Source organism: Panthera uncia, chromosome B4, assembly GCF_023721935.1.
Source record: "Panthera uncia isolate 11264 chromosome B4, Puncia_PCG_1.0, whole genome shotgun sequence".
Taxonomy (NCBI): domain Eukaryota; kingdom Metazoa; phylum Chordata; class Mammalia; order Carnivora; family Felidae; genus Panthera; species Panthera uncia.
In genome coordinates, this window is record NC_064809.1 from 24040147 (window position 1) to 24055374 (window position 15228).

The window sequence follows — 15228 nt, forward strand, 5'->3', positions numbered from 1 at the left end:
ACAGAATTAAGAGAATTATAATTTTCTAAAATATTTACAAAAAGAAAATAATGTCAGTGGTTTGCAGTCTTTCCAAAGCAAGGGCATGGATTCCAACTCATGCCACTTCCTCATTGGCACTTTGACCCATGGTAATAAACTGAGGCATCAAAAAACACACCTCTTTCAACAATAATTCTAGGATTTAAATGTTTCTTTTCATCCAGTTATGAAATAAATAAGTCGTGGGGATGTAATGTATAGCATGGTGACTAAAGTTAACAATAATACAGTATAGCAGTTGCTAAGAGAGTAGATTGGAAAAGACTTCATCACAAGAAAAAAAAATGTGTAACTATGTATGGTGATGGATGTTAACTGGACTTACTGTGGTCATCATTTTACAGTATATACAAATATTGAATCATCATGTCGTACACCTGAAAGTAATATAATGTTATATGTCAACCATACTTCAGTTAAAATATATTTTTGGTGCATTTCCTTTGGTATTTTTGGTGCATATCATTTCCTTGGGTGTTAATAAAGGAACACTTAGATCTATTGATAGAAAAAGGTGCATGATTGTCTATACTAAGAAAGTACCAAGAGATCAAATAGAGGGTATTACTGTATTACTAATATTTAATAGGAAGACAGCATCATCATCAATATGGTGCTTTTAGAGCCCCTCTCAACTTCCCCCAGGGTTCTTTCTATACATACACTTTTACCAAAGTTAGTCTTATTTATGCCCATTCGACTCTCACTTGCTGGCTAAAAATCTCCCTGAATACATTTTTATACTTCTTCACCGCACCTTGCATAGAGTAGATTCTCAAGAAGTGTGTTTGATGCAAACAGGTAAACACAAGTTGTGTGTGTAAATGGTTACCCATATAAAGGTTTAACAAAATCTTTTTCCTTTCCTGCATGAGAACTTAACCCTGAATTAACTGTCTGGCTCTGTTCCCCTGGTGACTTGATGAGGTGGTATGACAACTATGTCACCATATAACATTGCTTATGACTGACGAGTAGCATCTGGATGGGAGAACTGTAAATACCTGACAGCATGTTTTGGGCTTTCTCTAGTGTGGTGACTCGGTATAGGGAAGGTCGCTCATGGGGACACTGGAGACTATGCCTATGCAGTTGTTACAAGAGATACTGGTTTCTATGGAGCATGAAGCTTTTAAGCCAGGGCTATCCCTGCGTCTTCCCAGTGTGGACCTCGTCTGTGCACACCTGAGCTTCACTGCTGTGCCGGGCTACTGGCATGGACTGAACTCCTGCAAATGAGGAGCTGATGCTGCCCTGCTGGTAAGCCATTTCTGTCATCTTTTTAGTTAGTTCTTTTTTAGTTTTTTTCTTTAATGTTTATTTATTTATATTGAGACAGGTAGAGAGAGAGTGTGCACATGAGTGGGGGAGGGGGAGAAAGAGAGAGAGAGAGAGAGAGAGAGAGAGAGAGAGAGAATCCCAAGCAGGCTCCATGCTGTCAACGCAGAGCCCCACATGGGGCTCCATCTCATGAATCATGAGATCATAACCTGAGCTGAAATCAAGAGTTGGCCCCTCAACCAACTGAGCCACCCAGGCGCCCCCTGCTGTCCATCTTTCTGAGCTGCGTGGGGCTCTGTGCGGATGGCTCAGAGCCTGGAGCCTGCTTCAGATTCTGCGTCTCCCTTTCTCTCTGCCCCTTCCCCGCTCGCACTCTCTCTCTCTCTCAAAAACAAACATTGAAAAAAAGATATTTTAAAATATTTTCTAAAATGAAAACCTAGATTTGTCAAGCTAATTGAACTACTGAAATATAAAGTTAATGCAAGTTCCAAATTAGAAATAGCAAAAATAGTTTCTCATGCCAGCCCTGATCAGTTGGTAGTGACCATGCACACTCTGTGGAGAGAATGATTCTGAGGGAAAGAAGGCAGGAGCATCCATAACACCTACTCCAGTGCAGTACAGAGTGACAGCATGAACACCAAGGCCATCCCCCCCCCTTTTTTTTTAACTTTTTTAAATGTTTATTTTATTTTTTAGAGAGAGAGAGAGAGTGCAAGCAGGGGAGGGGTAGAGAGAGAAGGAGACACAGAATCCAAAGCAGGCTCCAGGCTCTGAGTTGTCAACACAGAGCCCAATGCAGGGTTCGAACACATGAACTGCAAGATCACAACCTGAGCTGAAGTCGGATGCTCAACTGACTGAACCACCCACACACCCCAAGTCTGTTCCTCTTCTAAAAAAAAATAATTATGTACATGGCATTTTAAATAACTGATTGTGAAGTATTTGAAGCATACAAGAAAGTATGCAGAACAATACAATGAACACTTGTATATCCTCCACTCAGCTTTAGAAATCAAATACTTCCAATATGACTGGAGCCCAACAGGAGTCTCTTTCCCTAATGCAAATTTCTTCCTTGCCTCCAAGTAACCACAGTCCAAAAATGATATTTATCATCTTTATTCATTTTGTTACTTTTGTTATACACACATGCATCCCTAAGTGACATACAATTTTGCATGTTTTACACTGTATTTAAGTGGTAATAAGCATGTGGTATATATTCCTTTGCCCTTTGCTTGTTTTGCTTAACATTACATGTGGGATTCATCCATGCGGATGCACGTAGACCCAGTTCATTTATCTTTACTGTTGTCAGTATGAATTTAAGTGGACCCACATTGCTAGTGCGTTGGACACCCGGTCGAAGCAAAAGTAACTCCCTCTGGGGAGATGCACCCTTAAATCAGTCTTCACTGGATTCCACAGATTGAAATCCCGAACTCCAAAACATAAACAAGAAACAGCAGCATCAAACCCTCAGAAGTTTAAGTAATATAGATATATGATATAAATGAATCTTTAAAATTTTAAATCCATTAAAGAATGGATTTTTTTTTAATTTAAATTTTTTTCTTTTAAAAAATGAAACAATGATTTACTGATAAAGAGAGACCAGGCAACAAGAAGGAAAAGCTGGTACTGGCAGTGGTCTAGTTTCACATGTCTGCAAACAAAGTAAGTGTGCTTAAAATATGAGACACTTAAAATTAATAAATATAAACCCAGGAGACTCACACACCGTACCTCTGAAAAATCATTCCTTTCTGCTTTTCGCACTGCGGACTCTGCCATCCAGTTCCTCAGCACATACCTAGGATTAACAGCTTCAGAGGGAAAAGTGTGTTTTGGAACAATAAATTACAAAGGCAATATGAAATCACCCCCAAAATTAGATAAGCTTTAAGAACTTTGCTGGAAGGCACAAATGAGAAGCAAAGATCAGCATCAGTCAACTCTGATTGTTTATAAACAATGTACAGTGTCTAATACCTTATGGTACAGAGAACACTTTTTTGAGCGCTATGATCAGTACTGGGTTTGGTTTTTCTCTTCAGTGGTTCATCATTACTTTGGGTTTTTTGCACCATATTCAGTTCACTGAGTATTTTCTTTTTTTTTTTTTTTTTTAACGTTTATTTATTTTGAGAGCGAGTGGGGGAGGGACAGAGAGAGAGCATCCCAATCAGGCTCTGTAAGATCAGGCTCCTTCCTACAAACCCTGAGAACATGACCTGAGCCAAAACCAAGAGTCACAGACTTAACCGATTTAGGCGCCGCTCACTAAGCATTTTCTAAAGCTGGAGAAAGTAGTGAATGAATCTGAATTAGGCCCCACAGCCTGAGTGGAGGCGGGGGAAGAGAAGTTGCTACTTTTAACATCCTCAAGCTCAGAATTAAGGTCTGACTTAGTGGGACTGCTTAATGTTCATGCTGCCAAGAGCAAGCATGAAGGGTTACAGGAAGGCAAAACTCCTTATAAATTTACATTTTTGATAGTAACCACACATTTTTTCATATTAAAGGTAGTATAATGGCACATTTAAAAAATTCCAGAAACTATGTCTTTATTGGAGATGCGCTTTTTCCAAAACAATTTGTCAACTGAGTGGAGAGGGAGGATGCTTATCCCCACTGGCACAACAGAAATTCCGAGCAGACTCCAGAAATCACAATTTTGTGATTCTCAACAGTTTTCCAAACTACTTGAATGGTGGAAACACAAATTCCCTTTCAACTTGGTTTTAAAGATCTGCCATGATATGATGGATAATCTAATAAGATAAGTGCCTTGTGACCCAGCAATTCTCTAGGAACGTAGTCTATGAAAACAAATTAGAACTTAAAAACTATTATTTACATTAAAGAAAACCAGGAACAATTTAAATACTTAATATTAGGGGAATAGTTAAGTAAAACACTGTATACCCTTCCTAAGAAATATTATCCAGCCATTAAAAATGTTACATTATAAAGAATGAAGTAGTAAGGAAAAATGCCTTATTTATTCTTGGTAAAAAAAATATATATATACATCTAAAATTATACCATAGTATGATTACCATCACATATTTCTCCTAATCAATACACATGAAAAAGAAAAACAAGAAGTAAATACATCAAAAAGTAAATAGTAACTATGTTTACAAATACAGGGGATCTTTTTTTAGTCTTTCTGCATTTCTCAATTTTAATGTTTTATTTTTGCGAGCAACAGAGAGAGAGTGAGCGGGGGAGGGAAGGGCAGAGAGGGGGAGACACAGAATCTGAGGCAGGCTCCAGGCTCTGAGCTGTCAGCACAGAGCCCAACACAGGGCTCGGACTCACGAACCATGAGATCATGACCTGAACCGATGTCGGCCACTTAACCAACTGAGCCACCCAGGTATTTTTCAATTTTAAAGAATTCATACAGAACTCCTTTAAAATAAAAACGTGTACACAAAAATATGTACAATCTTTAAACAAAAAGAAAACTAATGTGCAAGGGATGTTGTGGAAGTGCTTAGCTTAGGCAGAGGGAGAGAGGAAGCTTCCAATTAAAAGCTTGACAAATCTGGGGTGCGTGGGTGGCTCAGTCGGTTGAGCGTCCAACTTCAGCTCAGATCATGATCTCACAGCTCGAGAGTTCAAGCCCCGCATCAGGCTCTGTGCGACAGCTCAGACCCTGGAGCCTGCTTCGGATTCTCTGTCTCCCTCTCTCTCTGCCCCTAACCCACTCGCATTCTGTCTCTGTCTCTCAAAAATAAATAAACATTAAAAAAAATTTTAAGTTTGGCAAATTTGACACACATGTCATAGAAACCTGACAGTAAAATACTATTAAAACATACTGGGAATTTCAGCTACAAGCAGGAGTGCTTTGGACCAAGTTACAAATATGTAAACTACTTGAAAATCAGATAATTATAGATGTTTATAAGATTCTTTGAGGAGTTATCTAATTCTCTACATTTTTATCTAGTTGGGAACTTTCTGTTGGTAGGTTCTTTCTTTTGGCAATAAAATGTTAAGCAGTGCGTTAATGAGGATTATGTCCACACACAAGCCCAGCCAGAGTTACATATAATGTGATAATCCCTGATCCACTAGAGTGTTGACTACGTAAGGGCAGGACTCAAATTCATGTTTGAAGTCTCATCTTTAAACAATGAGATGGTGCAAAAAAAGGGAATATAAGAGGGACTTAGTATATCTTTCTGAAAAGGTAAATTTAGCTGTCAAGAGAGTTAAGGCTATGTTTTACTGAGTACATCATAATACAAAGAAAGCATGCCATTGCTACCCTCAATTGGAAAAGATCAGTATATCAGAAAGACTCAACGTCCATAAAACACTGAGCACTTCAAATTATTAAGCTCAACTAATCTCTAACAGGCTGGCAATGAAACGGGAAAATGGCAACTCTCTTTATCATTTATCTAATTCAATAAAAATAAAAATAAATCTTATCCTCATAATTGTTAGTTATTAACATAATTTAAGAGACAAATTATTTCAAATATAGCATCTTCCATTGTTCTTTCTTTTTTTGAGAGATAGAGACAAAGTATGTGCATGCAGGGAAGAGGGGCAGAGAGAGAAAAATAGAGAGAGAGAATCTTAAGCAGGCTCCACACTCAGTGCAGACCCTGACCAAGGCTCAGTCCCACAACCCCAGGATCATGAGCTGAGCCAAAATCAAGAGTTGGATGCTCAACTGACTGAGCCACCCAGGCACCCCATCTGTGTTTTTTTTTTTAATGTCCAGGAAGAAGAATGAAGAAGGAGTTTTTTCTTTATCCTCGTATCTACAAAAGGTCAGGTCTAAAATATTTACTTGAGGCCACAATTTATATTTATACCTGTGGACTAGGCCTACAGTTATATTTTATAATGAGGCTCAAACCCAGGATTTCAACATAGTTGGCCTTGAGGTCTACAATAGCTGTGTTCTAAGGACAAATAAAGATTCTTCTGAGCCTGTGCCACAAATTCACTACTAGGCACAAAGAAAGCAAAATTACACTGATGCATTTTCAGAATTACAACCAAGTTAGTTTTATTGCAGAAACCCACTTGTATAATGCTGGAGCTATAATGGCTTGCCTAGATGCATAGTAAGGACAGTCATCAAAAGCATTTATTAAAGTTTTAATATGAGCTGGGCTGTGTGGGCACAGTGTGACATAAAAGAGAAGAGATCAATGTCCTCTGGTGGCTTATGATCATAGAGTTATTTGGAGGTTTAAAAATAATAAATCTTGCAGAATTAAAAAAAATTCTAAGACCTTTAAAACACTATTATTTAGGGACGCCTGGGTGGCTCAGTTGGTTAAGCGTCCGACTTCCGCTCAGGTCATGATATCATGGTTCATGAGTTCAAGCCCTGCATCGGGCTCTATGCTGACAGCTCAGAGCCTGGAGCTTGCTTCGGATTGTGTGTCTCCCTTTCTCTCTAACTCTCCCCTGCTCACTCACTCTCTCTCTCTCTCTCCCAAAAATACATATTAAAAAAAAAAATTTTTAATTTTTAAATAAATAAAACACTCATCTTTGATGTTCCCATTGCTTGCAATTTGGAGCATCTACAAAAAAATTTTAAAGCAAACCTTCCCCTAATCTGTTAATTTTTTTAATGTTTTGAAACAATATATAACAGCAATATATTTTTAGTCTTTTGGTTTCTAGAAAACATTAAGTCATCCCAGTCTTCCCAACAACCCTGTGACGAAGATACTTAATGTACTCTATACTAGTATTATAGCTGATGCTTATCGAGTACTTATTATGTGCCAACTACTATCTCCCTGAATTTGTGCAACAGCCTATGATGTAAATGCACTTTATAGGTGAGGAAACAAAAGAGGGGTCAACTAAATAGAAATGTTTTAAAACTGGATGGTCACGGTTGCACAATTTTTTTAATTAATAATTTTTTTTATTTTTTAACTTACATCCAAGTTAGTTAGCATATGGTGCAACAATGATTTCAGGAGTAGATTCCTTAATGCTCCTTACCCATTTAGCCCATCCCCCTTCCCACAACCCCTCCAGCAGCCCTCTGTTTGTTCTTTATATTTAAGAGTCTCTTATGTTTTGTCCCCCTGCCTGTTTTCTTTTTAATTTTTTTTAATGTCGATTTTTGAGAGAGAGATATACAGAGTGTGAGAAGGGGAGGGGCAGAGAGAGGGAGACATTAGAATCCAAAGCAGGCTTCAGGCTCTGAGCTGTCAGCACAGAGCCTAACGTGGGGCTTGAACCCACAAATCGTGAGATCACGACCTGAGCTCAAGTCGGATGCTTAACGGACTCAGCCACACAGGTGTCCCGTCCCCCCTCCCTGTTTTTATATTATTTTTCCGTCCCTTCCCTTATGTTCATGTGTTTTGTATCTTAAAGTCCTCATATGAGTGAAGTCATGATATTTGTCTTTCTCCAACTGACTAATTTCACTTAGCTTAATACCCTCTAGTTCCATCCACATTGTGGCAAATGGCAAGACTTCACTCTTTTTGATTGCCAAGTAATACTCCATTGTACATATATATACCACATCTTCTTTATCCATTCATCTGTTGATGGACATTTGGGCTCTTTCCATACTTTGGCTATTGTCGATAGTGCTGCTATAAACATTGGGGTGCATGTGCCCCTTTGAAACAGCATACCTGTATCCCTTGGATAAATACCTGGTAGAGTTGCACAATTTTTTAAATTCAGTCTAAAAAAATCACGGTACACTTAAAATGAGTGAATTTTATGTAAATGATACCTCAGTAAGGCCCCTAAAAAGTATATATACACACCAGAAAGAGAAAAGGAGGGATGAAGGAATCAAATGACTTGCTTAATAACATGTAGGAAATAAATGGCCAAACCAGAGCTCGGGCACAGCAGGCCCACCTCTGGAGCCTATGCCATGCTATCTCTCTGAGGAAAATAAACTCAGGTCAAGACCATACATAGGAATGAAGACTCCCTCAGGGAAATGAAGAATTGGACTTCACTACACAGGACACTCTTCTTAAATGTTTTATTTCTTCACATCTGTACAATTCTTTAATTCCACATCCCTGATACACATTGTTACATGAATTTGTGCAATCAATTTCTTATATATTTGCATTTTCACATCAGTTAAGCATATAATAATAACATATGGAAGTGTGCCTTTAAAAACGTAACTGAGCTATCATTATGAACTTTTATCATGCCTTTGCTCTTTGTGAAAATTTATCTTTTTCCCTTGAGAGCCCACTGTTCAGCACTTACTGTTTCTCTAACATAACTCAAAGCTGCAGCCTTGACTTCACTGAAATTTCTTTCATTTTATCATCTCATCCATCCTGTCATAACCAAACAAATCCAAATACTAAAGACTTCCACCACATGTTATTCTTTCCATTTCTTCTTTCTCTTGACTGCTGACTGTCCATACTCTGAGCTGGCTTATAAATTCTGTACAACCACAGCAGTGGACAGAAGTGGAAACTAAATCCATGCTGGGCCTCAAATAGATCACTCACTTCTCTGTAAAAACTAAACTTGGTTTTATTTCTACAAGAAGGTCTTGAGTTCAAGAAGCAATCTCATTCCCTAACCTCACATGGAATGTGAGCATCATCATTATTTCATTCACATGAGTCGACCACCCTGATGACACACACTAGCTCTCTATACAAGTCCTAAGTGAGGCAGGAGTGCTCAGGCACTCAGCTTAACTTCTTTGATCTTAGACTCCATACTGCAAAAAGAACTAACTTCCATTGTTTTCTTCACCAAACCAACTGTGAAGTCACATGGTAAACTGAAATCAGTATTAGAGATGATTTATTTTCAGAGCTATCATTTACTGGATGTGTATTATGGCCCCGGCACTGTAACTAGATACCTTACATATATTATTACGCTCCAATACTACATCCCTGCAAAATATCCCCATTATACAACAACTAAGGACTTTTAAACTCAGAGAGTTAAGTATCTTTCAGATCATACAGCTAAAAAGTCACAAGAGGAGACCCATCTGCCAGATCCCCAAACTCACCTTCTTTCATCATAACCCAAACTACCTTGTCTCTCCCCATCTTTTAAGACTATATCTTATTGGGGCACCTAGATGGCTCAGTCACTTAAGCGTCCAACTTCAGCTCAGGTCATGATCTCTAGGTCTGTGAGTTCAAGTCTTGCTTTGGGCTCTGTGCTGACAGCTCAGAGCCTAGAACCTGCTTCAGATTCTGTGACTCCCTCTCTCTCTGCCCCCACCCTGCTCACACTCTGTCTCTCTCTCAAAAAAATAAATAAATAAATAAACATTTTAAAAAAAAAGACTATATTATTTTAGGAACGCTTGGGTGGCCCAGTCGGTTGAGCGTCCAACTCTTGATTTTGACTCAGGTCTCATGGTCTTGGGACTGAGCTCTGCATTGGGCTCTGCACTGTGGGCATGGAGCCTGCTTGGGAATCTCTGTCTGTCTGTGTCTGTGTGTGTGTCTCTCTCTCCCTCTCTCTGCCCTTCCCATGCTAGCACATGCGTGATATGCCTCTCTCAAATAAAATTTTAAAAAGGACTATATGATTTTAACATCTGTATGCAAACTTATTAAAAGCAGAACTATTATACTGTGTGAAATGTCATTAGGCAAGCTCATAGATGACACTTCAACTCAACTAAAATACACTCAAGTAAAATTATCCTAGTTAACAACAAGCCAAAAATACCAACACCAAAATCAAAAAGACCCCTCAGTTCCTCAAGTAGTTACTTCCAGCTTTCAAAAGAATGTTGCTTTTATGTGATAATCCTTAAAATTGGAAAAATCAAAAGGCTTACTTACTTGTCATTCTTTTTCTTCTTTCAGAATCTGAATCATTCATGTTACTAACAATGAATAAAACAAAGGACAAAATTAACCACTGTCTCCTTATATCATAGCTTTTTTTCAAAAGGGTGGGAATTATTTCACAAGACAAATATTGGGGAAAAAACATTTAAAAATCACATTGCATCAGTGTCTGAAAGGAAGATAGAAAATACTGAGTTTGATTAAATAATATACAAAATACTACCTTGTTTAATTATTTTAGCTAATTCCAAGTCTTTTATTTTACCAATTAAAAAAGTTTTGTCTAAAAATCTAAATTTTCTGATACTTTTCCTTATCTTAAACATGGTTTTCTGAAAATAATTCAGCTTTTTCTTGACTAATCATGGTTGTCTTTATAAACAGCCTTCAGGGGCCATTAAACTGGGAAAAGCTATTTCTTCCTGTGGTTTTCCCGTCTCTCCGTTCAGGGGCCACTACCTACAATGTCTTTACTCCCAAGTAATTCACTGTGATTTATGAAACAAAGTAACTTATCACAAGTGTAGAAGATGTGACAACTAACAGGCATGGATAGAAAGAAACCTGAGAAGCTCTTCTCCAGAGCTTCAGGGCATGGGCTCCCAAGGAACTTGGGGAACAGTGTTATCAGAGTTGGGGTGAGCAGACAGGTGCTCTCTGCATGGGTGAGGTGTTGCTGTGGATGCCTAGGCAGGTGCAAAGTACTCAGCAGTAGAAGGAAATGTTGGAGAATTAAAGAAAGAAAGGCTTGATGGCTTGACTCTGCTAAAGTAATACAACATTGCATCCTTTTTCGGAAATGGTTAGATTGCCTTACCTCTTCAGTCTCAGCAGGTACTGGGATACCCAGGCTGGAAAGAGCTTGTGCTTGGAAATCATATTCAGCGCCCAGAATTGCTAAATGAAAATACAATAATAGGCTGCTTAGCATATTAATATTGGTTCAGTTTATTTTAACTTCATATTACTTTAAATTATATTCCTTAATAATAACTTATCCAGATTTTTTAAGACATGCTATTTCAAGTAGAAGTAGTACTAAAAAAAGAATAATATTTTCTTTTTCTTGTTTTTTAATGTTTATTTATTTTTAGAGGAAGAGAAAATACATGTGAGCAGGGGAGGGGCACAGAGAGAGGGAGAGAGAATCCCAAGCAGGCTCCATGCTATCAGCACAGAACCTGATGTGGGGCTCGAACTCACAAACCGTGAGATCATGACCTGAGTAGAAATCAAGAGTCAGACACTTAACCAACTGAGCCACCCAGGTGGCCCTTCCTTCTCTTTATATAACATTCAACTCTAAAGTTCTAATTCATGGAAAGCCATATAATGGCATGATTTAAGATACATAAAAAACAAAGTTCTTATAGAGATTACACATGAATACTGATATTACCAAAAGCTTTCCTTTAAATAATGTGTAATTTACTTTTAAAAAGCTAATTTGCGGGGCAAATTGAGGAGGCCCAAAGAGGGGTTCCTCACTACTCCAAGCATTCTCTAACACGAAATTCGAGCCCTACAACCACGGGCTAAGAGCTCCATAGCATGAAGGGGCCTCATCGGGCATGGGTAAACATGAGAATCAGATCCTGATATTTACCTATCGACAGAAAATAAACTGAAAGCTAACAATAATTTACTTTTATTACTATATTGAGCTACTTACGGTGAAGGGCTCATGGGAAAAAGATGCAGATAATCCAGAGGTTAAGAACAGGGGCTCTGGAGAAAGCTGCCAGTGTTTGAACCCAGCCAGCCACTTACTAATAGTGTGAGCTGGCACTACATAGCCTCTCCATGCCTCAGTTTCTTTACCAGTAAAATAGAAATAACAGTGGTACCTGCCCATATGTCGTGGCACAGATTATACATATAAAATGCTTAGAATAGTGCCTGAAACATAATAAGCACTCAATACATGTTAGCTATTAGTGTTATTATTATTAATTTTTCATTACTTTGTAAAGCATTTACTATAATGCCTGTCCCAGAGTAAGTTTTTAATAATAGTGGGTTCTCAATAAGTGCTTCTTGAATAAATAAATGCATTGTGAGGCTATAAAAAGATAACATTAACTAGGCACAGAATGTCATGTAATATAATGAAGAGATTGAAATTTCAAAAAATAAGGCTGAATTTTAATCTCAAAAACAATAATAAACAGTGATTACAATATAAAATACTTAAACCTGTTCAGAAAAGAAACAGGCCCAAAATGGAGTCACTTGTGCTAAGCCCACATCACCAAACCAAAACTTAATACCTAACCTAATTGCAGTTTCAACCTCCCCCAGGAAGGTAATCTTAACTGGTCAGCTGGAACTCCCGGGTCAGCAGCAGTGAGGTAATCCACCTGATAGACCCCTACCATCCTTCCCCCAAAAGATGACGTAATCTGCTCTTTCCTTGTCCCTGTCCCCTTCTGCCTATAAAAGTCCCCCATTTTGTACAGCTCCTCAGAGCTCCTTTCTGTTTGCTAGGTGGGATGCTGCCCCATTCATGAATTGTTGAATAAAACCCATTGGATCTTCAAATTTATACAGCTGAATTTTGTTTTTTAATAGACCTTAGAAATAGATCTAGGTATCTAAAAATCTATAAGTAAGAATCTTCTGGTAGTACCCATAATATTTCATAAATGCAATGTGTTCGTGTTGAAATAAAAAGGCAACACATACTTTTAAAACTAAGTTAAGCCCCTGCCACTTTAGAAACCGTTTGGCAGTTTCTTAAGGAATCAAACATACATTTTACTAAACAATCCAGCAATTCCACTCCTAGGATCTATCCAAGAGAAATGAAAACATATGTTCACACCAAAACTTGTACATGAATGTTCAGATCAGTATTTACTCACAGTAACCAAAAAGTGGAAATAACCCAAATGTCCATCAACTGGTAAATGCATCAGCCAATGGTGGTATATCCACACAGCGGAGTACCGCTCAGCAACAAGGAGGAAAGAATTACCGATACAGATAACACCACGGCTGAACCTCAGAACTAGGCTAATGGAGAAGCAAAAGACTACACACTGTATGAGTCCACCTATAGGAAATGTCTAGAAAATGAAAACCGTGAGACACAAAATTAATTAGTAGGTGGTTGGGGGCTAGGAGTGGAAACAGGGATTAACTGCAAATGGGCAGGAAGGATCTCTTTTAGGGTGATGGAATTGTTCTAGAATTGTGATAACTGCATAGATCTATAAATTTTTAAAAAATCATTGAATTATATGCTTCAGGCCAGTGGAATTTCATGGTATGCAAATTATACCTCAATAAGTCTGTTAAAGAATACTGAATTAAGAGGGGCACCTGGGTGGCTCAGTCGGTTGAGCGGCTGACTTCGGCTCAGGTCATGATCTTGCGGTCCGTGAGTCCGAGCCCCGCGTCGGGCTCTGTGCTGACAGCTCAGAGCCTGGAGCCTATTTCAGATTCTGTGTCTCCCTCTCTCTGACCCTCCCCCGTTCATGCTCTGTCTCTCTCTGTCTCAAAAATAAATAAACGTTAAAAAAAATCAAAAAAAAAAAAAAAAAAGAATACTGAATTAAGAGAAAAACAAATGTTGCAAATTACTACCTGGGGAATGTTGAGCTCCTGTAACTGGCTTTGAGTTATCTCGCTAAGCTGCCGAAATGTCATGGTAAAATCAGCTGCTGTCTTTTCCATGAGCTAATGAAAATGATTATATTTATCAATCTCAATTCTTCAAGAATAGTAATTCAAATACAAGGAAAAAAAGATATAAAATGACAAACTCACATGTAAGAGAAATGCAATTAAATCATCATCACCCTTTGTTTCCCCAAGTAATCCCAATTTGGCTTTGAACAATTCTCTAAATCTGAAAGAGAAATGTTATTTCAATTCAACTCACTATTTCAAGAATTGTCCCCAAACCAACCAGGAGGCTTTAATATCTGTATTCAAAAGGACAAACCTTGTATAATAAAGAACTGGATACCCCTCAAGAATCTGAGCAGCTCTACAGGAAGAAAAAAGAAAGGACAATGAAATCTTTATTTAAAATTAACATTCTTAAGTTATCAGAACAAAGTGAACCTTTTCATATATTAAATATAATTATTGTATTTACCAATCTCAATTCCCATATTTCATAAAAATATAAAGATTAAAGCATTCTTAACCTTAAACTCATCTTTTTTTTTTATGTTAGTTTATTTTTGAGAGAGAGAGAAAGAGGGAGCATGCACAAGTGGGGGAGGGGCAGAGAGACAGATGAGGAGGGGAGACACAGAATCCAAATCCAAAGCAGGCTCCAGGCTCTGAGCCGTCAGCACAGAGCCCAATGTGGGGCTGAAACTCACAAACTGTGAAATCATGACCTGAGCCCAAGTCAGACATTTAACTGACTGAGCCACCCAGGTGCATCCCCCCACCTTAAACTCAATCTTTAAAAAAATTAAGTTTCTACTTTTTTTTTTTTAACTTTTTTAATGTTTGTTTATTTTTGAGAGAGAGAGTAGGCAAGCAGGGCAGGGGCAGAGAGAATGGGGGACAGAGGATCCAAAGCAGACTCTGCACTGACAGTGGAGAGCCCAATATGGGGCTCGAACTTGCAAATTGCTAGATCATGTCCTGAGCCGAAGTCAGACACGAAACTAACTAAGCCACCCAGGTGCCCCTAGTTTCTATTTTTTTTTTTAATGTTTATTTATTTCAATGAAAGAGAGTGCATGTGCATGAACCAGGGGAGGAGGGGCAGAGAGAGAGAGAGAGAGAGAGAGAGAGAAAGGGAGAGAGAGAGAATCCCAAGCAGACTCTGTGCTGTCAGTGCAGAGCACAAAGAGGGGCTTATCTTTTTTTTTTTTTTATTGTTTATTTATTTGGAATGAAAGGGAGGGGGGGGGTGGGCAAGGGGGGGGGGGGGTGGCGGCAGAGAGAGTGAAAGAGAGAATCCCAAGCAGACTCCATACTGTCACACTGCGGAGCTGGACATAGGGCCTGAACTCATAAATCATGAGATCATGACCCGGGCTGAAACCAAGTCAGTCGCTTAACCAACTGAGCCACCCAGGTGCCTCTATTTCTTAATATT

General features: G+C 38.5%; 1 protein-coding gene across 3 annotated transcripts in view; it reads right to left on the bottom strand.

Annotated features, from left to right (window-relative positions):
- LOC125918654 (protein adenylyltransferase SelO-like) overlaps positions 1-15228 on the bottom strand; it is a 36188-nt gene that overhangs the window by 1527 nt on the left and 19433 nt on the right. Inside the window, exons 13-18 of one of the 3 annotated variants that reach the window (XM_049624726.1) lie at positions 14110-14154; positions 13932-14013; positions 13749-13841; positions 10978-11057; positions 10152-10195; positions 3079-3158 (exon numbers count right to left, since the gene is read on the bottom strand). In XM_049624726.1, coding sequence (XP_049480683.1) covers positions 3079-3158; positions 10152-10195; positions 10978-11057; positions 13749-13841; positions 13932-14013; positions 14110-14154 — 424 coding nt within the window. Of the gene's footprint in view, positions 1-2014; positions 3159-10151; positions 10196-10977; positions 11058-13748; positions 13842-13931; positions 14014-14109; positions 14155-15228 lie in introns of those variants that run through there. The other 2 variants (XM_049624725.1, XM_049624727.1) reach the window with 2 other exon arrangements.